General features: G+C 43.6%; 1 protein-coding gene across 1 annotated transcript in view; it reads left to right on the top strand.

Annotated features, from left to right (window-relative positions):
• LOC120061280 (semaphorin-3B-like) overlaps positions 1–20019 on the top strand; it is a 111510-nt gene extending 91491 nt beyond the window's left edge. Inside the window, exons 5-18 of the mRNA XM_039010981.1 lie at positions 5279–5398; positions 5678–5771; positions 6193–6312; positions 6612–6754; positions 9055–9169; positions 9341–9410; positions 9643–9787; positions 15750–15969; positions 16294–16385; positions 16506–16547; positions 16769–16926; positions 17213–17268; positions 17794–17933; positions 18121–20019. Coding sequence (XP_038866909.1) covers positions 5279–5398; positions 5678–5771; positions 6193–6312; positions 6612–6754; positions 9055–9169; positions 9341–9410; positions 9643–9787; positions 15750–15969; positions 16294–16385; positions 16506–16547; positions 16769–16926; positions 17213–17268; positions 17794–17933; positions 18121–18621 — 2016 coding nt within the window. The 3' untranslated portion in view covers positions 18622–20019. The remainder of the gene's footprint in view (positions 1–5278; positions 5399–5677; positions 5772–6192; positions 6313–6611; positions 6755–9054; positions 9170–9340; positions 9411–9642; positions 9788–15749; positions 15970–16293; positions 16386–16505; positions 16548–16768; positions 16927–17212; positions 17269–17793; positions 17934–18120) is intronic.
• Positions 20020–24678: the final 4659 nt, after the last annotated feature.

Here is a 24678-nt window from a genome sequence, read left to right as displayed (position 1 = left end):
GTGGAACATTTTGTCCAGGAAGTTGTCTAAAAGGGATGGAATTTGTTGTTACCTAATTAATTTCTACACTACTTTCCTTCCATCGATAACATTTCTTAATATTATGCAGTTCCGTTGGCTTTAATGCCTCATGATTGAGTATTGCTCTGTTCAGGTAGACTGTGATTTTGCTCCAATCTGATAGGGGTGTCAGTGGGCTGACTTTGAACGCTCTGAGAGAATCTGGGTTGAGGTCAGTGATAAAGTACTACAGTACTACTGCCAAGGCATGAGCTGTAGGTGTACCTACCGTAGGAGTCCCCTCAAAGTCCATTGACTATGTACAGACCCAGCATGCGACAGAGCGTGCCCGTTTTTGCTGGTTGTTTTGTCATAGTTTTGTTGTGTCTGGGGCTGTCGTCTCCAGGTAGGTGTTTGTCCCCCTGTGTGCTGAGAGTGTCAGGTTAATGTCCAGTTCTGGCATTTAGGTCGTCACAGACTAGTACATGTCCCTGGGCCTGGAAATGGTTCATCTCTCCATCTAGGATGGAGAAGCTGTCATCGTTAAAGTATGGGGACCATTACAGTAAGTGTGAGCAGAGCATGTTGAGCATCTGATAATACCTCTTAGGTCGTAGGATGGGGCTTGGGCGGGTGTATTCGTGGGGGTTGGGCCTGTTGCTCTGCTCAAGGCCTGGGCATATGTGTGGCAGTCATGTTGAGGTCCTTGCTGAGGGGGCGGAGGCATGGGGGGAGGGCAGAAGAGGAATAGGTCTGATCTGGAAGGGCCTGTATAGGGTTTGGCCAGGGTTTGCTTGGTGGGGGGGGGGGGGGGGGTCTCGGCTGGTTGGGATGGGGGTGGGGATGTGGTTGGTGATGATGTGGTCTGGGTGTAGGTCTTCTTGTCGCTGGTTCTCTCGGTGCAGGTCCTTCGGGAGGGGGTATCGCAGGTCTGGGAGGGGGTATCGCAGGTCTGGGAGGGTGTCTCGCTGGTCTGGGCGGGGTGTCCGTTGCTCTGTTGCTCCTGTGTGAGGTGCTGGGGCTGCAGTTGAGGGTGACATCTCCCTTTCTCGCTCTCTCCTCCACATTGCCACACATCAAAGCCTCCCTCTGTCTGCCCACCGGCCCTGTCGGCCTAAACCCGCTCTGTACTCCAAAGTGTGTGTGTGTGTGTGTGTGTGTGTGTGTGTGTGTGTGTGTGTGTGTGTGTGTGTGTGTGTGTGTGTGTGTGTGTGTGTGTGTGTGTGTGTGTGTTGAGTGTATGCAATAGGGCTGCAATACCAGAGGGTCTGCCTCCCCCCTGGTCTCTGACAACCCCCCCATTTCTGACCCCCCTTTGGTCTCTGACCCCCATGGTCTCTGACACCCCCGGTCTTTGGAAGCGCCAGGCTCTGTGAAGCCCTTTGTTCCAGGCCAGGGCAGCAGGGCTGTGTGTGTCTGGGTTAATGAGGCAGAACTCCGGTTAGCAGGCAGGGCCAGGCTGGGCTACAGCGTCACTGGGTACATAACCCTGTATGTCACTGGGGCGGGGCACAGCCAAACAGGGATAAAGACAGAATAGAGAGAACAGAGACGACTGGTTAACAAACATGTTTCAATTCTGGTTCAACATCAAACACTCACATACAGGCTTAAAGTTTAGTGACACGCACACGCACGCACACACGCACGCACGCACGCACGCACGCACGCACGCACGCACGCACGCACGCACGCACGCACGCACACACACACACACACACACACACACACACACACACACACACACACACACACACACACACACACACACACACACACACACACACACACACCAATGATAGGTGGACTATTCAGTGTATTATATTTATTGAGGAGAAGAAAGCACCTCTTATATATTTTCCCTCCTAGCATTAATAGCTGAAGGGTACAGGCTTTGGAAACTCCCAGATTGACCTAGAGGGACACTGGCTAATCACAGAGAACAGGAATAGACGGATGAATCAGACACAAAGTTCAAGTATGTATACTTATCTGTAAATGCAGACAGACTTATAGGCAAATAGAGACACTGACAGAAAGAGGAGCCGACACACACGAGAAAGAAGAGATACATTGATATCTCCACAGTGTGGTGTCAGCTCTCTTTGTAAACCTCTTCTCCGGGGTTCCCCCGGGGTCCAGATGGATGAGGGGTGAAACCTGACTCTGGACAGACAGATGTGATGTGTGTGTGTGTGTGTGTGTGTGTTCGTGCATGCATACGTACGTGCGTGTGTGTGTCTTTGTGTGTGTTGTTCAAAAGCTGGTGTCTGGGGGGTTACTCCACACGCTGGAACTAGTGACCTGCTCAGATGAGAAGTGGGGCGATGGCCTCATAGATAATTACAGTATGGGAGTGGAGAACAGAACAGCTGGTGCCGCACTAAGGGACTGAACGAAGGGGCAAGGGTAGAAGGAGGGAGTGGTTGTTAACCTCTCTGGCTGTCTCTATCAGAGGTAAAGGCCTTGGTCCGTCTGGTAGGGGTAAACATGGTTGTATGGAGTAAGATGGGTTCCTTTTAAACATCTCCTCTCCTTTAACCTCCCTGTGTGTGGCTCAGTCACGGCCTGTAGAGTTTACTCATTAACTCAGGGCCCATTGTGCAAGGTGTCCCACCCTGCCTGCCCTCCCTGCCCTGGGCCTGTGGAGCTTGTGTTTCAGCTGCACACTGTTATTCCTGGGGGTCAAAGGGCACCTGGTGCAGGATGTTACGTCAGGGCTTTGTTTTGTCAGTGACCACCGACTTTCTAGGAACGCTTGTATGCTATAGCAAGCGGCCATTATGGGGGCAACGGGCCGTTGAGGGGTAGAGTTAGGGCGAACCCTAACCCTAACCCTCTACTACCCTCTATTCAATTCTACTCCCATCTACTCCCCTCTACTTCTCTCTACTCCCATCTACTCCCCTCTACTCCTCTCGACTCCCCTCTGCTCCCCTCTGCTCCCTTCCGCTCCCCTCTACTCCTTTCTATTCCCCTCTACTCCCATCTACTCCCATCTACTCCCCTCTTTTCCCCTCCCCTCCACTCCCTTTCCCTCCACTCCACTCTACTCCCCTCTGCTCCCCTCTGCTCCCTTCATCTCCCCTCCACTCCACTCCCTCTCTCTACTCCCCTCTACTCCTCTCCACTCCCCTCTAATCCCCACGACTCCGCTGGACTCCCCTCTACTCCTCCCTGCTCCCTTCCGCTCCCCTCCGCTCCCCTCCACTCTCTTCTTCTCCACTCTACTCCCCTCTACTCCCCTCTACTCCTCTCTACTTCCCTCCACTTCCCTCTACTCTGCTCCCTTCCGCTCCGCTTCCCTCCGCTACCCTCCACTTCACTCCACTCCCCTCTACTCCCATCTACTCCCCTCTACTCCACTCTGCTCCACTCTACTCCCCTATGCTCCTCTCTGCTCCCCTCCTCTCCACTCCTCTCCACTCCCCTCTACTCCCCTCTACTCCCCTCTACTCCTCTCCACTCCCATCTACTCCCATCTACTCCCCTCTACTCCCCTCTACTCCTCTCCACTCCCATCTACTCCCCTCTACTCCCCTCTACTCCTCTCCACTCCCCTCTACTCCCCTCTACTCCCCTCTACTCCCCTCTACTCCCCTCTACTCCCCTCTACTCCCCTCTACTCCCCTCTACTCCCCTCTACTCCCCTCTACTCCCCTCTACTCCCCTCTACTCCCATCTACTCCCCTCTACTCCCCTCTGCTCCCTTTTCTCCGATCCCTCCGCTCCCCACCACTACGCTCTACTCCGCTCTATTTCCATCTACTCTTCTCTACTCCTCTCTACTCCTCTCTGTTCCCTTCCGCTCCCCTCCACTCTACTCCCCTCTACTCCTCTCCACTCCCCTCTACTCCCATCTACTCCCCTCTACTCCCCTCTGCTCCCTTTTCTCCGCTCCCCTCCGCTCCCCACCACTACGCTCTACTCCGCTCTATTTCCATCTACTCTTCTCTACTCCTCTCTACTCCTCTCTGTTCCCTTCCGCTCCCCTCCACTCTACTCCACTCTACTCCTATCTGCTCCCCTCTGCTCCCTTCCGCTCAACTCCCCTCCGCTCCGCTCTACTCCACTCTAATCCTCTCTACTCCTCTCTGCTCCTCTATGCTCCCTCCCGCTCCCCTCCACTCCCCTCTATTCCCCTCTACCCCCCCTTTGCTCCTCTCTGCTCCCTTGCACTCCCCTTTACTCCCCTCTGCTCCCTTCTGCTCCCCTCCACTCCGCTCTACTCCTCTCTACTCCCATATTCTCCTCTCTACTCCCCTCTACTCCAATCTGCTCTTCTCTTCTCTACTCCCCTCCTCTCTGTTTCCTTCTGCTTCCCTGCACTGCCCTCCACTCCGCTCCACTCCCATCTACTCCGCTCTACTCTCATCTACTCCCCTCTACTCCCATCTGCTCCCCTCTACTCCCATCTGCTCCCCTCTGCTCTCCTCTACTCTACTCTACTCTACTCTGCTCCCCTCCGCTCCGTTCCGTTCCCCTCCGCTCCCCTATACTCTGCTCCTTTTTAGGTCTGCTCTTCTTTCCTCTGCCTTGCTCCTCTCTGCTCTCCTCTACTGCTCTCTGCTCTGCTCTGTTCTGCTCCACTCCACTCTACTCTGCCTTGCTCCTCTCTGCTCTCCTCTACTGCTCTCTGCTCTGCTCTGTTCTGCTCCACTTCACTCTGCCTTGCTCCTCTCTGCTCTCTACTGCTCTCTGCTCTGCTCTGTTCTGCTCCACTCCACTCTACTCTGCCTTGCTCCTCTCTGCTCTCCTCTACTGCTCTCTGCTCTGCTCTGTTCTGCTCCACTTCACTCTACTCTGCCTTGCTCCTCTCTGCTCTCCTCTACTTCTCTCTGCTCTGCTCTGTTCTGCTCCACTCCACTCTGCTCTGCCTTGCTCCTCTCTGCTCTGCTCTTCTCTGCTCTCCTCTCCTCTCTTCTCTGGCGTCACTGAGGCTGATATATCTGCCAGGAGGCCACTTAGTCATAACTGATGACCAGGATCACTGTGTAATACAACAAGATACCGAAGGGGACAGTTTATGTCAGACAGAACGGCAGCAGTGGATATGAGGAGGGGAAGGAGGGAGGAGGGAGATGTGGTGCAGACAGGAGAAGAGAAGTCAATAATGTTTTACAAGCAGGCAGTGTAAGATATGTGAAGAATGCACATCATTAAATGCATTGTGAAGGTAGAAAGTTAAAGTAAAATGAGGGGATGCTCTGTTGATGGAGCTTGTACCTGAGGGGAGAAGGGACGTTGTTAAACTGGTGAGTGTGTGTTTGTATTGCAGACAGACTGTGTGAACTATGTGAAGATAGTGCACCACTACAACCGCACCCACCTATATGCCTGTGGAACCGGGGCCTTCCACCCCACCTGCGCCTTCGTAGAGGTGGGACAGAAGATGGAGGTAAGAGACACACATGCAAGAAAACACACACACACACCTCCAGCTCATCTGTCATCTTCCTATTTCCCAGCTCTCTCTCTTTCATCCACACACAAGTAGAGACCATGGATGAGATCCTATCTGATCACCTGTTATATATCTATGATGGTTCTACTCTGCACTGTAATCCACCTCTCTCCCCCTCTCCCTCTCCCTCCCCCCCTCTCCCTCTCTCTCCCCCCTCTCCCTCTCTCTCCCTCTCCCCCCCTCTCCCTCTCTCCCTCTCTCTCCCCCCTCCAGGACTATGTGTTCAGGATTGACCCGTCCAAGGTGGAGGATGGGAAAGGGAAGAGTCCATATGACCCCCGTCACCCTGCAGCCTCAGTACTGATAGGTGAGTCTTGCATTTCTGTCAGCCTCTCAGACTGAGTAGGTGGAAGTTTCTCCTTATCTGATACAGCGTCAAATGCTTGTCATCCTCTTAACGGTTTAGAATGGTAAATAGCTTAGGTAATCTGATCCTAGAGCTGTGGTTAAGGATACATTCAACCTTTAGTCTATCAGCCTACTCTACTAAATGTACTTCCTATGACTGTGATGTGTGCTTGTCCCACCTAGCTACCTAAGATGAATGCACTGAACTGAAAGTCGCTCTCGATAAGAGTGTCTGCTAGATGACTAAAATGTACACAAGTACACAAGAGCCTTCAAGGCGTCTTTTGGTGGTACAGGATGGCACTGCAGCTACTTACACAGGTACTATAAATCCGTAGCGTAGCAACTTCGTGTTGTCACCCTCTCTTTCTGTCTCTAAGGTGATGAGCTGTATGCGGGTGTGGCCACAGACCTCATGGGAAGAGACTTCACCATCTTCCGCAGTCTGGGGGGACGACCGTCCATCCGCACTGAACAACACGACTCACGCTGGCTCAACGGTGAGTGTGTGTATGTGTTGAGTGTGTGTGTGTTGAGTGTGTATATGTGTTGAGTGTGTGCACTGTTTGGCAGTATGGGTGTGTAGCTGCCTATATAAGTATGTGTTGTTGATACTATTAGCACGATTCCTACGAGACCAAGTTTTTCAGCATATCTCTAATTGTGTCTGATTGTGTATGTATCTTGTGGTAACATTTTCTATGAGACACACACACATATAATGGCTCATATAAGTGAATGTATAATGCCTATTGTGCCTTATAGTGCGTTATAACCCATGCAGTGTTTTCTCCTCCAGAGCCTAAGTTTGTGGGTTCGTTCTGGGTGCCAGAGAGTGAGAACCCAGACGATGATAAGATCTTCTTCTTCTTCCGGGAGACGGCGGTGGAGGCTCAGGGTCTGGGGAAGTCCACCTACTCCCGTATTGGACAGCTCTGCAGGGTGAGAACACCACTCAGATTATACTGTACCTGTACTGTATTACAGTTTATACTGTACCTGTACTGTATTACAGTTTATACTGTAGCTATACTGTATTACAGTTTATACTGTACCTGTACTGTATTACAGTTTATACTGTAGCTATACTGTATTACAGTTTATACTGTACCTGTACTGTATTACAGTTTATACTGTAGCTATACTGTATTACAGTTTATACTGTACCTGTACTGTATTACAGTTTATACTGCACCTGTACTGTATTACAGTTTATACTGTAGCTATACTGTATTACAGTTTATACTGTACCTGTACTGTATTACAGTTTATACTGTATCTGTACTGTATTACAGATTATACTGTACCTGTACTGTATTACAGATTATACTGTACCTGTACTGTATTACAGATTATACTGTACCTGTACTGAATTACAGTTTATACTGTACCTGTACTGTATTACAGTTTATACTGTACCTGTACTGTATTACAGTTTATACTGTACCTGTACTGTATTACAGTTTATACTGTATCTGTACTGTATTACAGATTATACTGTACCTGTACTGTATTACAGATTATACTGTACCTGTACTGTATTACAGATTATACTGTACCTGTACTGAATTACAGATTATACTGTACCTGTACTGTATTACAGTTTATACTGTACCTGTACTGTATTACAGTTTATACTGTACCTGTACTGAATTACAGTTTATACTGTACCTGTACTGTATTACAGTTTATACTGTACCTGTACTGTATTACAGTTTATACTGTACCTGTACTGTATTACAGTTTATACTGTAGCTATACTGTATTACAGTTTATACTGTACCATACTGTATCACACTGTACCATACTGTACCACACTGTACCATACTGTATTACCGTTTATACTGTACCATACTGTACCATACTGTATCAGACTGTACCATAATGTACCATACTTAATCATACTGTATCATACTGTACCATACTGTATCACACTGTACCATACTGTACCACACTGTACCATACTGTATTACCGTTTATACTGTACCATACTGTATCATACTGTATCATACTGTACCATACTTAATCAGACTCTACCATACTTAATCATACTGTATCAGACTGTACCATACTTAATCATACTGTATCATACTGTATCAGACTGTACCATACTTAATCATACTGTATCATACTGTATCAGACTGTACCATACTTAATCATACTGTATCATACTGTATCAGACTGTACCATACTTAATCATACTGTATCAGACTGTACCATACTGTACCATACTGTATCATACTGTACCATACTGTATCAGACTGTACCATACTGTACCATACTTAATCATACTGTATCATACTTAATCGTACTGTACCATACTGTATCATACTGTATCAGACTGTACCATACTTAATCATACTGTACCATACTGAATCATACTGTATCAGACTGTACCATACTTAATCATACTGCATCAGACTGTACCATACTGTATCATACTTAATCATACTATATCAGACTGTACCATACTTAATCATACTGTATCAGACTGTACCATACTTAATCATACTGTATCAGATTGCACCATACTTAATCATACTTAATCATACTGTATCATACTGTACCATACTGTACCATACTTAATCATACTGTATCAGACTGTACCATACTGTATCATACTTAATCATACTGTATCATACTGAATCATACTGTATCATACTTAATCATACTGTACCATACTTAATCATACTGTATCAGACTGTACCATACTGTATCATACTTAATCAGATTGTACCATACTTAATCATACTTAATCATACTGTATCATACTGTACCATACTGTACCATACTTAATCATACTGTATCAGACTGTACCCTACTGTATCAGACTGTACCATACTGTATCATACTTAATCATACTGTACCATACTGTACCATACGTAATCATACTGTATCAGACTGTACCATACTGTATCATGCTGTACCGTACTGTATCATACTTATTCATGCTGTATCATACTCTACCATACGTAACCATACTTAATCATACTGTATCACACTGTACCATACCGTATCATGCTTAAAAATACTGTACCATACCGTACCTTAGTTAATACTATTCCATACATTCATAACTTTTCCTTAGCCTCTGGTGGACACATCCAGTATACTGTGTCATTGACACTGTTTTGTATACAACATTGTTCGATGTTTATTGTTCATACAACAGTTACATATTATTACGGGCATCTTGACTTTATAACATTGGTCTATAATGTCTATTTGGTTTGTTGTTGCAGAATGATATGGGTGGCCAGCGTAGTCTGGTCAATAAGTGGACCACCTTCCTGAAGACTCGTCTCATCTGTTCTGTGCCAGGCAGTGACGGCAGTGACACCTACTTTGATGAGCTCCGTAAGTAACCGTTAACGTCTGAGTTTGTTATCTGATCCTAGCTCTCACTCCAGGCTATATCTGGGCTGGGGATATTTACACACGACCAATGAAGATTCATCTGAGCTAAATGGACAGAGCGGGAGGTTATGTTTGTGTTTCTCTGACCTTTGACCTGTGTACCTGCCACAGGGGACGTATTCCTGCTGCAGACCAGGGACAGGAAGAACCCTCTGGTCTACACCGTCTTCTCTACCTCTAGGTCAGAGTTTAAACAAGGCGATGTATTGAGTTATTCTGTGTGTGTGTGTGTGTGTGTGTGTGTGTGTGTGTGTGTGTGTGTGTGTGTGTGTGTGTGTGTGTGTGTGTGTGTGTGTGTGTGTGTGTGTGTGTGTGTGTGTGTGTGTGTGTGTGTTTTACTGTAGTTCCTGACTGTGATAGTGTGTTTAATAGTAGGCCTTGTCTCTAACTGTGCGTCCCCTGCCTCCCAGCAGCAGTGTATTCAAGGGATCAGCCGTGTGTATCTACACCATGAATGACATCCGCAGGGCCTTCCTGGGGCCCTTCGCCCACAAAGAGGGGCCAAACTATCAGTGGGTCCCCTTCCAGGGCAAAGTCCCCTACCCACGCCCTGGCATGGTACGTAGCTCTGTGGAAATTTACTGAACGCAGATGGCTACCCGTTGTTTCCACAATTCACTGAACAGAAAATACATCCATCCCAGCTCTGCAGGTTTTGCTGCGAAGACACAAAATCATTAGATCATTTGTTTTGGTATTGTCCGCATGCAGCTTGTTTTTTGTCGCAGGTTCAGGAATGACTGAAGAATTGCAACCTTTACCTGGAGTTAACTCTGCCAATAGCCCTGCTGGGTGATCTGAAAAGTCATAGTCATTCGATCAATAAAATAATAATACTCTTATCAAAAAATGTAATCTTTAATTTACAATCTGAATAAACTATGAGAATAGAAAGGTTTAGAACTTTTGTAAAATAAATATTTATGGCAGCTAGAAATCAACTGGATGGTCTTGTCACGCTCTGACCTTAGATATCTATGTTTTCTTTATATTTTGGTTAGGTCAGGGTGTGACGAGGGTAGGTACGCTAGTTTTTGTATTGTCGAGGGGTTTTGTATTGTTTAGGGTTTTTGTAAGTCTAGGGTTTTGTAGGTCTAGGTGATCTGTATGTCTATGGTGGCCTGATATGGTTCCCAATCAGAGGCAGCTGTTTATCGTTGTCTCTGATTGGGGATCATATTTAGGTAGCCATTTTCCCTTTTGTGGGTTCTCGTCTATGTGTAGTTGCCTGTCAGCACTCGTTTTGTATAGCTTCACGTGTCGTTTTGTTATTTTGGTTTGTTTGTTCAGTGTTCATTCTTATTATAATAAAGAATGTACGCATACCACGCTGCGCCTTGGTCCGATTCATACGACGAACGTGACAGGTCTTCAGAGATAGATGGGAGAGGTTGAATGTAGCTGAAGATTTGGACTAAAAACAAACTAAATTTAACTAATGTAAAATATACTGTCCGTAAAATGTATATAGTATTTATAGGATGGAAGTAGAAGCCTAAGTGTTGTTGTCCATTAGTTTACTCCAATTAGGGGAGGGGTTGTAGGATTAGGGGACAATAATAAATATGGAAAATATATTTATTTACTTTACTGCAATTAGGGGAGGGGTGGTAGGGTTAGGGAAAAATAATAAATATGGAAAATATATTTAATTAGTTTACTGCAATTAGGGGAGGGGTGGTAGGGTTAGAGGACAATGATAAAGAAGGAAAATATATTAAAAATATATATAATTAATATTAAAATAATATATTTATTTACAAAATTATATATATATGGGGGATTGGAAATGATAAAGACAATTACATTGATAGAAGCCACAATATATCTGCAATATTAAAACTTCTACTTGGTCACAATCCCGGATCCGGGAGCACCCCCATCAGTAAAAAAGCTGACTAGCATAGCCTAGCATAGCGTCACAAGTAAATACTAGCATCTAAATATCATTAAATCACAAGTCCAAGACACCAGATGAAAGATACACATCTTGTGAATCCAGCCATCATTTCTGATTTTTAAAATGTTTTACAGGGAAGACACAATATGTATTTCTATTAGCTAACCACGATAGCAAAATACACAACTTTTTTTTCCCACCATTTTTTTCCTGCATAGGTAGCTATCACAATTTCGACCAAATAAAGATATAAATAGTCACTAACCAAGAAACAACTTCATCAGATGACAGTCTGATAACATATTTATTGTATAGCATATGTTTTGTTAGAAAAGTGTGCATATTTCAGGTATAAATCATAGTTTTACCATTGCAGCCACCATCACAACTCTCACCAAAGCAACTAGAATAACTACAGAGACCAACGTGAATTACCTAAATACTCATCATAAAACATTTATGAAAAATACACAGCGTACAGCAAATGAAAGACAAAGCTCTTGTGAATCCAGCCAATATTTCAGATCTTTTAAGTGTTTTACAGCGAAAACACAATATAGCATTATATTAGCTTACTACAATAGCCAACCACACAACAGCATTGATTCAAGCCAACAATAGCGATAACGAATAAACCAGCAAAATATATTAATTTTTTCACTAACCTTCTCAAACTTCTTCAGATGACAGTCCTATAACATCATATTACACAATACATATAGAGTTTGTTTGAAAATGTGCATATTTAGCGGCACAAATCGTGGTTATACAATGAGAATAGTAGCCAAGCTGCCAACAATATGTCGGGAGAAATCTTGGGAGAGGCACCTAATCTAATCAGTAACTAATCATAAACTTGACTAAAAAATACAGGTTGGACAGCAAATGAAAGACAAATTAGTTCTTAACCTTTACCGAACCTCAACCCCGTATCCGGGATCACCCCCCACCCCCCACACACTGATTAGCATAGCTAGCATAGCTTCACAAGTAGATAGTAGCATCTAAATATCATTAAATCACAAGTCCAAGACACCAGATGAAAGATACAGATCTTGTGAATAAAGCCACCATTTCAGATTTTTAAAATGTTTTACAGGGAAGACAAAATATGTAAATCTATTAGCTAAACACGTTAGCAAAATACACCACTATTCTAACTCCATCAGTTTCTTACTCCTTCAGGTGCTATCACCAATTCGGCTCAACTAAGATATTGATAGCCAATAACCTATAAAAAAAACCATCAGATGACAGTCTGATAACATATTCATGGTATAGGATAGTTTTTGTTAGAAAAAAGTGCATATTTCAGGTAGAAATCACAGTTTACAATTGCACCGACCATCACAAATCGACTAGAATTACTAGATAGAGCAACGTGTATGACCAATTTACTCATCATAAAACATTTCATAAAAATAGACAAAGCATAGCAATGGAAAGACCCAGTTCTTGTGATTTCAGACCATATTTCAGATTTTCTAAGCGTTTTTCAGCGAAAACACAATAAATCGATAAGTTAGCATACTACATGTGCAAACGTTACCAGAGCATCGATTCCAGCCAAAGAGCGCTATAACGTCAACATCGCCAAAAGATATTAATTTTTTCACTAACCTTCTCAGAATTCTTCCGATGACACTCCTGTAACATCATTTTACAACATACATATACAGTTTGTTCGAAAAGGTGCATATTTAGCCATACAAAACCGTGGTTACACAATAAAAATACTAGGAAATCAAGCCTCAATATGTCTGACGTCATCTATCAGAGTGATCTAGTTTAATTGAAAGCTAATCATATACTTGACTAAAAAATACAGGGTTGACAGGAATCGAAAGACAAATTAGTTCTTAATGCAACCGCTGATTTACATTTGTAAAATTATCCTTACTTTTCAATACAGGGTTCGCCAAGTGAAGCTACACCAAACAAAATGGCGAAATATGCGTTTAAAATATTTCGACAGAACAACAATTTATCATATTAAATATTGCTTACTATGAGCTGTTCTTCCATCATATTCTTGGGCAATGTATCCTTTCTATGTTATAAACGTCTTTTGGTCGATAGATGTCCTCTGTCCTTCGAAATATCCACTAACGATCGAACGGGACCACAAAACGTGTCCAAAGTTTCAGAGTGCACAACAAAGAAATTCCTCAAAATCGCACTAAACGGATATAATTTCCTATAAAACGGTTTAAATTAACTACCTTATGATGTTTCTAAGTCCTATATCGAATTAAATTACAGACGGATACATTTCAAGTTGATAACCGAGCCTGTGAAAATGGCGTCCGGAGGTCCCTTCCTGCGTAAGGGCGAGCGTCGAAAGGGGGGCTACTCTCACTCCTTGGTCTTTTATAACCTCTGAGAGCTACGGAGAAGGCCCATTCCACTTCTCATTGGTTACTGACATCCAGGGGAAGGCGGGTGCAGTTCGTGTCGTTCCATAGGATAGACAGAGACCTTAAAAACTGATCTGAAACCAGAGCTTCGCTCTCAGACCTTTCACTGTCTGTCATGGATTTCGCTGTAGAAAGAGTTCTGGGTCACCCACAGACATCATTCCAACTTTGTATGAAACTAGAAAGTGTTTTCTTTCCAATAGAATTAATAATATGCATATTGTACGAGCAAGAATTGAGTACTAGGCAGTTTAATTTGGAGACGACAAAATGCTAATTCGGAACAGCACCCCCTGTAGTCGCAAGAAGTTAATGCAATCGCTGGGTTACATTTTTAAAATTAACGTTACTACGACATACAGCGTGCGTTAAAGCGAGACCGCACCGAAATTAATGGCGGAACAGTAGTTTTACATTTTTCAACAGAACAACGAATTAACATCATAAATACTTCTTACTTTTTGATGAGCTCCCATCAGAATCTTGGGCAAGTTGTCCTTTGTCCAGAGGAATCGTTGCTCGGTTGTAGATTGTCGCCTTCAACTTTGGAATTAGCAGTAAACATTAGCCATGTGGCGAAGACGTGTCCAACTCACCATAACGCAGCACAAATAAAATACCAAAAATCGCAATATACTGATATAAACTGATATAACTCGGTTTAAAATAACAACATTATGATGTCTTTAACACCTATATCGAATAAAATCAGAGCCGGATATATCTAAGGCCTATAACGGGAGCTTCCCAGAACGCAATCCTGAGGTCTGTCTTGCGTTATGGCGAATGAAGAAAAGACTGCACCACATGTTCCAAGCCCATTTATATGGCCTCAGATCTGCCTAGCAACTCCATTCCAATTCTCACTATTTGCTGACATCTAGGGGAAGGCGTATGCAGTGCATCTCGACCAATAGAAGACATGCAAATTAATAAACTGACCTCAGAACAGCCTGCCTGATTTCAGATTTCTCACTTCCTCACAGGAAAATTGCTCCAACTTGAGTTCTGTTTTACTCACAGATATAATTCAAACGGTTTTAGAAACTAGAGAGTGTTTTCTATCCAATAGTAATAATAATATGCATATTGTACGAGCAAGAATTGAGTACGAGGCAGTTTAATTTGGGAACAAAATTTTTACAAAGTGAAAACAGCACCCCCTATTGAGAAAAGGTGATCTACCGACAAAAAAATATATATATAAAAAATATACATGGATATCATAATAAACAATGACTCAAGTAAAAGTGCAAGTCACCCAGTAAAATACTACTTGAGTAAAAGTCTAAAAGTATTTGATTATAATTATACTTCAGTATCAAAAGTAAAAGTATAAATCATTTCACATTTCTTATATTAAGCAATCCAGACGGCACAATTTTCTTGTTTTTCTGTTTTTTTGTTTTTCATTTATGGACAGCCAGGGGCAAACTCCAACACACAGGACATAACTTACAAATGAAGCATTTGTGTTTTGTGAGTCTGCCAGATAAGAGGCAGTAGGAATGACCAGGGAAGTTCTCTCTGTGTGTGTGTGAATTGGACCACTTTCCTGTCCTGTTAAGCATTCGAAGTGTAACGAGTGCTTTTGGGTGTCAGGGAAAATGCATGGAGTAAAAAGTATATTGTTTTCTTTCGGAATATAGTAGAGTAAAAGTAAAAGTTGTCAAAAATTCAAAAAGTAAAGTAAAGTACAGATACCCCAAAAAAACAACTTACATAGTACCCTAAAGTATTTTTACTTAAGACTTTACACCACTGCAAACAGACTCCCCAGGAGCAGCATAACTCTACCCCTGGTATAAACAGACAGGCCTTTTTTCACACTCCTTTTCTCCCATTAGCCCCCATTACTTAAAGATACAGCATTTGACAGCACATTCAATGAAAATAATAAACATTAAGTTCATAGATCATAGAAACGCATATTCTTTACATACAATGTTTGGTCTAGGAATGACCTTTTACCCTTTTAACCTTTAGTTAGAGGACCATGTCTGTTTTTCACTTTAGACTCATTTAGATAGGCCTATGTGTGTAACATTTGTTACAACCTGTTTTAACTAATTTTAACCTCCCGAAAACCTCATAATAACCTTATAATAACCTTAATAACCTGATAATAATCTTATAATAACTACAATAACCTCATAATAACCTTACAATAACCGCTGTACTGTTACTCTGTTTGACCCCTTAGTGCCCCAGCAAGACATTCGGCAGTTTCGAGTCCACCAAGGGTTTCCCTGACGACGTGATCCAGTTTGCGCGTCACCACCCTCTGATGTTTAACCCTGTATACCCCCTGAACCGCCGGCCAGTCTTCCTGAGGACCAACGTAGACTACAGCTTCACCCAGATCGCTGTGGACCGGGTGGGCGCCGCCGACGGGCAGTATGACGTCATGTTCATTGGCACAGGTAACTACTTATATGTAGACCTTACTCTTTATGCTTTGCCTGGTCCCAGATCTGTTTGTGCTCTTGCCAACTTCATTGCTGTCATTTTCAATCCAAACATTTCGCATGACAATTCCATTAGGAGTTGTCAAGAGAGCAGAAACAGACTGGCATCCACACTTATGCACACTTATACTGATAACAGTGTAAGTGTGCTTTGTTTTCCCCCACATTGGCACTTCTGTGTGTTATACTAACTAGAATGTATGAAATGAGCAGTGTGTATATGGAATAGTAAGCAGGGATAGAGTGTGTGATCCAGTCTGAAACCTTTCTGTGTTGTAGACAAAGGGACAGTGCTGAAGGTGATCTCTGTACCTAAAGAGAGCTGGAAGAACATGGAGGACCTGCTACTGGAAGAGCTAGAGGTGTTCAAGGTGAGAGGACCCATCCATCATGCTGCTTCCATATGTATAAATTATTGAGTATATTATGGAAGTATATAGTTATGTTTATATTTAGGAGTGGGATAATTAACCATTTATTCTTCTCTACAGGATGCCTCATCCATCATTAACATGCAGATCTCCTCAAAGCGGGTAAGAGACACTTACCTCTAAAGAATCTTAGGGGCATAGAAAGGTGGTGGAGAAAATACAAAAATACAAGGCAAATGAGAAAAGAGCTAAGAGCTAACATAACATCAGAAGGATAGGCACCAATGTACTAGCTCTCCCAGATGAATTCCAAGATATTTAATATCCATTTGACTGTATATCACTAACATTGCTCCTCTATCTCTCTCTCTCTCTGCCCATAGCAGCAGCTGTATGTGGGTTCAGACACGGGTCTGGCCCAGGTTCCTCTGCATCGCTGCAGTGTCTATGGGAAGGCCTGTGCTGAGTGCTGCCTGGCCAGAGACCCATACTGCGCCTGGGACGGCACCTCTTGCACCCGCTACCTTCCCAACACCAAACGGTAAACAAATTTCCAAACGTACAACCTAACATGCTATCTTCCCAACACCAGATGGTAAACAACCTACAGTATATGCTATTTGCCCAATATTGGACCCTAACCAACCTTACCCACTACCTTTAAAACTGTAAACATCACCAAACCTGATCCTCTACCCAGTTAGCTCTACTCTTAGTGTACATACCCCAATGGACTACTAGCCTAGTCATTATAATCACAAGAGATCAGACATATCAACGCTTTGTACTATGTTCTATCAACACTTCCCTTTGTTCTTGTTTTCCAGGCGTTTCCGTCGTCAGGACGTGAGGAATGGAGACCCCAACACCCTGTGTTCAGGAGGTAAGACTCTTTCACTCTGCTGTACCTCCCGAACTCAGACTTTCACAGAAATTAGGCTGATGTCAATAGGAGATTTGCAGAAAAGTTTTAGTTACACACTCTGATTTCAAGTTAGCATTCAGCACACTGTGACCAGGAGCTAACTCCCTCTCCCATGCTCCCACTCATAGAGGGCAGGGTGATTAGTGGGATTCTGTGCCATAATCTCTCTTTGGCCCGTGCCAAAGCCACATCCTGACCTCGCTCACCCCTACATCCCAGACTACAATAGAGCATTCTGTCACTCACAATGACATGAATTATTATACAAATTACCCAAATGGCACGACATGGTGATTTCACACAATTATGTCATATCATGTGCTCAGTGAGGGTGTTGCTCAAGAAAGGGAAAGGTCTGTGTGATTATCTCAGAGTTTGGATGGCATATTTACTTACACTACTGGAAATAATAAGTTGTCAACCTCAAGACTGTGAAATAAATGTTGAATAAATTGCAATCTCACATTATCTGATGGGGTACAGACCACCACAAGCACCGTGTGTCAGAAAGGAGGCTGTTTGGGGTGGAGGGGAGCAGTACCTTCCTGGAGTGTATCCCCAAATCCCTGCAGGCCAGAGTGACCTGGACCTTCCAGAAACACCCCCACAACCCCAGGGAAGAGGTGAGAGCACATTGAGGGAGGGATGAAACTACTAAGCAAAATTACAGTTAACGGATGTACAGTTGAGAGGTCATTCATAGTAACTCTTTCCCCTCCAATTATTTTTTCAACAATAGTCAAGTGATTTTTGGTTCACATTGACTGTTTCAAGCTCTAATCTTCAGTTGTGTGTGCTTTAATCATCCAGCTGCGTCTTGATGACCGTGTCCTGCACACAGAGCGGGGACTGTTGGTAAGGAGGGTACTGAAACGTGACACGGGCCTCTACCAGTGCCACGCCATGGAGCACGGCTTCACCCAGACCCTACTGGACATCACACTGGAGGTAGTACCCTCCTCTTCCTCCTCCCCCTCTCCGCCTGCTGACCCTCTCCTTCGATTGGACCCCCGTAGCGGCGGCCCACCCTCCACCAATCAGAAGATGTGGTACCGGAACTTCATGCAGCTGGTGGACCACCCCAATCTTAGCACCGTGGACCAGATCTGCGAGCAGGTCTGGGCGCGCAAGAATGCCCAATCGGAAAAGAGCCTCCCGGCTTCTCCTGCCAAACAGGCCCCGCCCCTTGGCCCTGTGGTCCAGGCCCCTAACAAGAAGTGGAAGCATCTTCAGGACATCCGCAAGGGGAGGAACCGCCGAACCCACGACGGGAAGCCCTCCTCACGAGCACCGCGAAGTGCAGGGGAGTAGCAACAGACAGAGAGAGGAGAAGGAGAGGGACTGATACAGAGTTTAGGGAGAGAGGAAAAAAGAGGAGGAAAAGAGAGGGACAGAGACTGATAGAGACCAAGAACTTATGGAGGTCAACCACACACACACAGCACCTCCTTCTTTGTGAATATTTACCTTCCGACACCCCACTATCTACTGCCCCATGATGCTTCACTCTTCCCTGACACCTGACACCTGACTACCACCCCTTGCTTGTATTGCCTCCTATTAATACCCCATCCTAATTCTATCTGCCCCAGCTGTCAGTCACTTTGTATGCACTCTGCTGGAGAGCTTCTGATAGAGACCTCACCACAGCAGAATAAACTGAGCAGACAGCCAGACAGACAGCCAGACAGACAAGTTAAAGGATGGCTCAGTGTGTGTAACTCAATCTCTCAGCGGAAATACAACTGGCTCGTAACTGGAATATCAGAATGGAAACAGACATACACACATTTACAACCCATGATGACAATGAATTTGATGATGATATGGATGACAAATCGTGAGATGGACAAAAACAATGGGATCAAGACAGAATACACATAACTCCAAATGCAGATTGATCCACGTAGATGTAATCACATTTCACGTGTTTTATATGCAAAGATAAGATAATAATGTAGATGTGTGCTTTGTGGTAGAGCTAGGCTTTGATATACTTCTTAGCATTTTGGTCCAAACAACTAGAGATTGGAGAAGGCACTATACTGTCATTCCAGTGTATATAGAGTACTCACAATGAGGGTAGATTCTGAAGCAGAAAGAGTGTACAGGATCGATACAATGGTTCTATTGTGATTTTGTTTTACAAAATGGCTGACAAGGTAGGGCAAGTGGAAGATATTCTACATATATGTTCATGGGGTGACAAGAAATATGTTTTGTGTTTTATTTAGTCTTTTATTTAAATGATCTGTGTGTATTTTCTGATTGTAATGACTTGTGTTGTGTGCTGACACAATTCCATGTGGGAGTTGAGATGGTACTAGTGACAGACTGCACAACATCAATGTGTAGATGGGATTGCAAGGCCTTGTGAAAGAATAGTAGACTTTAAATACGACATCCCATCTTTGGGCTAAAAGCATGATATTTATGTGTGAAAACATCTTGATTCTTATTCTAAATGGTACCTACTTTGTTCTTTGTTCTGTGTGTCTGTGTGTCTGTGTGCATGTGTGTGTGCGTGCGCGTATTGGCAAGAGAGCTGAAGAGTGTTTCTGGTCAATTCCCTGCTGTGTAATATGTCCATTATATCATAAACACATACAGACAAATATCACCACTGAGGTGCCAAGAATTCCAAAAAATGACCGTTTTGTCTGAATTCAAGGACAATAATCAGGTACAATAAAACAAAATGATAAAATACAGACATTATAAGAACTTCCCTCCTTTCTGCTTTTTCTGTAGGCCTGTCTCTGTGTGTCAATTACACAGGATACCTTTGCTGCCTTGTGTTCAGCAAAACCCGTTTGTCCTCTGTGAAATGGTGTGAGTAGAGCGCAACCTAGTGACTTTTCCGTGTATAGACCTGGCCTGGTCCAAGGACTTTCTGTGGTACGATTCAATATACTTACATATAGTCTGTTGTGAAAGACAAGTGGCTTTGTAAAATAAAACACGCTTTTACTTTTTCCCTTATCCCAGTGGAATCTACGAGAGCGTTTAGATGTATTAAATCCTGTCTGTTATTTATACCTGCTTTATAAAGATGTAATTATTAACTCTTGAATGACTGAGGAAAATAAGTTAAGTGGACTGTAGTTTTGTGCTCTTTAATTGCATGACCAAGGTTAGTGGCTACATATGGACAATGGAGACTTTGACTGCCTCCCTAAATGGCACCCTATTCCCTAAAGTGCACTGCTTTTGACCAAGGCCTACAGGGTTCTGGTCAAAAGCAGTGCACTATGTAGGGAATAGGGTGCCATTTGGGATGCACTCTTTGAGATAGCCCAAAGGTCTGCAGATGGCGATATTGAGTCGTTTCATCTTACCGTCCAAATGGAATGTATGCAGCCGGCTGTACACTTGTGTCCCACGTCGACCTGTTCGTACATAAAACATTCTCCATTCAGGCTACAAATGTATACATTTCATCCTTAACTTGATTTAATGGCGAGAAGGCAGATAAAAATGGGGAAAATATGCATACTTTATGAAACACCATTTTCCACCACCATGCTACAGTAGCTAATGCTAGTCCTGGATGATGCATATCGTGTTCAGCCAATCAGGTTGCAGCAGTCAGTTTTTTCACCCCTGGTCTGATAGTTTCAAAATAAAAGACTGCTGCAACCTGATTGGCTGAATGCAATAAGCAACATCCAAATATAATAAAATCAAATTGTATTGGTCACATAAACATATTTAGCAGATGTTATTGTGGGTGTAGCTAAATGCTTGTGTTTCTAGCTCCAACAGTGCAGTAGTATCTCACAATTCACAACAATACACACAAATCTAAAAGGAAAATAATAGAATTAAGAAATATATAAATATTGGTACTAATATTTAGCTACTCTACCATGATGGTGGAAAATAGTGTTTCATAGTGAAAGTACACATATTTTCCCAGTTTTTTCTCTCTATCTTCTCGCAATTAAATTGGGTTAATGAGAAAATTGACGCCTTAGCAGCCTGAATGGAGAATGTTTTATGTACGATCCGGTCCAGGGGGATGGGAGTGTATAGCTGGCTGCATACATTCCCTTTAGATGGTAAGATGAAACGACTCAATATCGCCATGTGCCGGCCTTTGGGCTACTTCTGAGAAGTGCGACTGAGTTGAGAAAGCACAATGTCAATATGGTTATGCTATGTATTTATGTGCGCAGATAAGCTAATATGATGTGGTGGATTTTTTTCTTGTAGAGACTAAGGGCTCTATTCAATCTGTATTGCTGAAGCGATAGAGTTTGCACACTAGAAATGTTAAGGCAGTTTCCGATTGAGCTGCCTTTAAATTTCAATCACTCTGTAACGCTGAACTTCTGTGATACGGATTGAATAGAGCACTTATATTTGTACCATAGGCCTACACATTCTCCCAAAAATACCATAATTAAAAAATCTTTCTGTAAATGTTGATCCGGTTGTCCAATTAGCATCATTGTTCTTTACACTGCCCTCCAATCGCTGATCCTTTCTATTCCTTGCTATGTTACGCACCCCAACATTATTTCTGAGAGAGAAAGAGTGTGTGTGTGTCTGTGTGCGTGCGTGCGTGCATGAGTGTTTTGTGTATGTTTGGGGGAAAGGAGAGCTGATATTGGTTAAGTAGGAGAGGTGGTCTGTGAAGACAGTTCAATGGCCAAAGTTGACATGGTGCACTGTATTACTTCCAAAGTTCTTTGTGGATTGTTATGTCAGATTGTTTTTAACACAATAAAATACCCAGTTACTTACATCTGAGTAGTTTATTGTCATATGTCATCTACTATGTTTTACACTACTACTGAGTATTACAGCACAACAATGGTATTTAGGCCTGCAGCCTTACATCAACAGCCAAAAACGATGCAATTCCTATTTCGTACAGAGGATGGCATCCCTGTATCGACAGAGGAGAGGGAGGGCTCTGTGCCTGTACTGTGGGGAAGTGGGAGCCCCGTTTCACTCTCCTCTTCCCATTATCTACAAACCAATCTGTGCCTTCATGTCCCACAACCCCTTATAGCCCACCACTGCCCCTTAACCCCTTTATATCACTGGCCCCTTGACATTCTCCAGGAGCGGCTTTTGTGGAAAAGGGGGGTTAGTGGAGCAACCATACCAACATTATGCCTCACATTCTTCATAGAAATATCATAATGACCCTGCTGTCACAGAGCTGATCGATGTTCATGCCCATGCACAAATACACACACGCACAAACATGCACACACAACACACACACAATGCAATCATAAACACAAAGAAATTAAATTGGGGATGTACAGTGCATTGGGAAAGTATTCAGAACTCTTGACTTTTCCACATTGTATTACGTTACAGCCTTATTCAAAAATGGATTGAATTGTTTATTTTTCTCATCAATCTACACACAATACCCAATAATGACAAAGCAAAAAACGTTTTTTTGACGTGTAAAAAATAATTATGAAATATCACATTGACATATTACTGTATTGCTGAAACTGGCAACCCATTAGCCCCCCCCCCCCCCCTCTGTTCCCCTTACCGTGCTTGCTAGTAGAGAAGGGCTTGGTATGTGTGTATGAACTCATGGGCTGGGGGGTCCGTGGGGTCCTAGGACCAGCAAGCCTAATTGAGGACTCATTTCCGCAGACTATTTTACAGGGTTACAGAGGGGCTTAGATTAACATGCAGTTGAGTACCTCATGCCCTCTCCTGAGATTACAGGGCACCCTCAGAGGGGCACACATTGCACCAGCATGTAACAGGATAGTATACACTGTTTGAATGTTTGATTTTTTAAATATTTTTATTTAATTTATTTTACCCTTATTTTACCAGGTAAGTTGACTGAGAACACATTCTCATTTACAGCAACGACCTGGGGAATAATTACAGGGGAGAGGAAGGGGGATGAATGAGCCAATTGTATGCTGGGGATGATTAGGTGACCGTGACTGTATGAGGGCCAGATTGGGAATTTTGCCAGGACACCAGGGTTAACACCCCTACTCTTCCAATAAGTGCCATGGGATCTTTAGTGACCACAGAGAGTCAGGACACCCGATTAAGTCCCATCCGAAAGACGGCACCCTACACAGGGCAACGTCCCCAATCATTGCCCTGGGGCATTGGGATATTTTTTTACACCAGAGGAAAGGGTGCCTCCTACTGACCCTCTAACACCACTTCCAGCAGCATCTGGTCTCCCATCCAGGGACAGACCAGGACCAACCCTTTCCCTAACCCTAACGTCATGCCCATACCCCAGCTCAACCCTAACCCTAACATCATGCCCATACCCCAGCTCAACCCTAACCCAAACGTCATGCCCATACCCCAGCTCAACCCTAACCCTAAAGTTATGCCCATACCCCAGCTCAACCCTAACCCTAAAGTTATGTCCATACCCCAGCTCAACCCTAACCCTAACCAAAACCTTAAACCTAACCCTAACATTAGCTTCATGTCCATACCCCAGCTCAACCCTAACCCTAAAGTTATGTCCATACCCCAGCTCAACCCTAACCCTAAAGTTATGTCCATACCCCAGCTCAACCCTAACCCTAAAGTTATGTCCATACCCCAGCTCAACCCTAACCCTAAAGTTATGTCCATACCCCAGCTCAACCCTAATCCTAACCCTAACTTCATGTCCATTCCCCAGCTCAACCCTAACCCTAACTTTAGCTCCTAACCCTAGCCAAAACCATAATCCTAACCCTAACTTTAGCTCCTAATCCTAGCCAAAACCACAATCTTAACCCTAACTTTAGCTCCTAATCCTAGCCAAAACCATAATCCTAACCCTAACTTTAGCTCCTAACCCTAGCCAAAACCATAATCCTAACCCTAACTTTAGCTCCTAACCCTAGCCAAAACCATAATCCTAACCCTAACTTTAGCTCCTAACCCTAGCCAAAACCACAATCTTAACCCTAACTTTAGCTCCTAACCCTAGCCAAAACCATAATCCTAACCCCCGCCAAGTAAGTTCTTGTTTCACTGAACTCTAACATAATAATAATAATTTGATGGGGGCTTATAGTTGTCCTATTTCAAATATGTTTTTGCATATCACAACTCCCCGAGACACCCTCTGAGAGTGGGGTCACAGCCAGGGTCACCCTAAAGCTCAAGGGCACATCGAAAAAGAAATGCACATTGTTGGCTCTGGGATTGGAACAAGCAACCTTTAAGTTACTGGCCCAACACTTTTACCGCTAAGCTACCTACCTAACTACATAATTCGATTTTAATTTAATTTATTAGGATCGCCATTAGTCAACGCCAATGGCGACAGCTAGTCTTACTGGGATCCGACACATAACGAAAAAGACATTACAGACAAAAGGCTTTGCAATTTACATACATTAACATGGTTGTGCG

Source organism: Salvelinus namaycush, chromosome 16 (genome assembly GCF_016432855.1).
Source record: "Salvelinus namaycush isolate Seneca chromosome 16, SaNama_1.0, whole genome shotgun sequence".
Classification (NCBI taxonomy): Eukaryota; Metazoa; Chordata; class Actinopteri; order Salmoniformes; family Salmonidae; genus Salvelinus; species Salvelinus namaycush.
The sequence above is the reverse complement of the archived record's forward strand: the minus strand, read 5'-3'. Positions and strand labels throughout refer to the sequence as shown.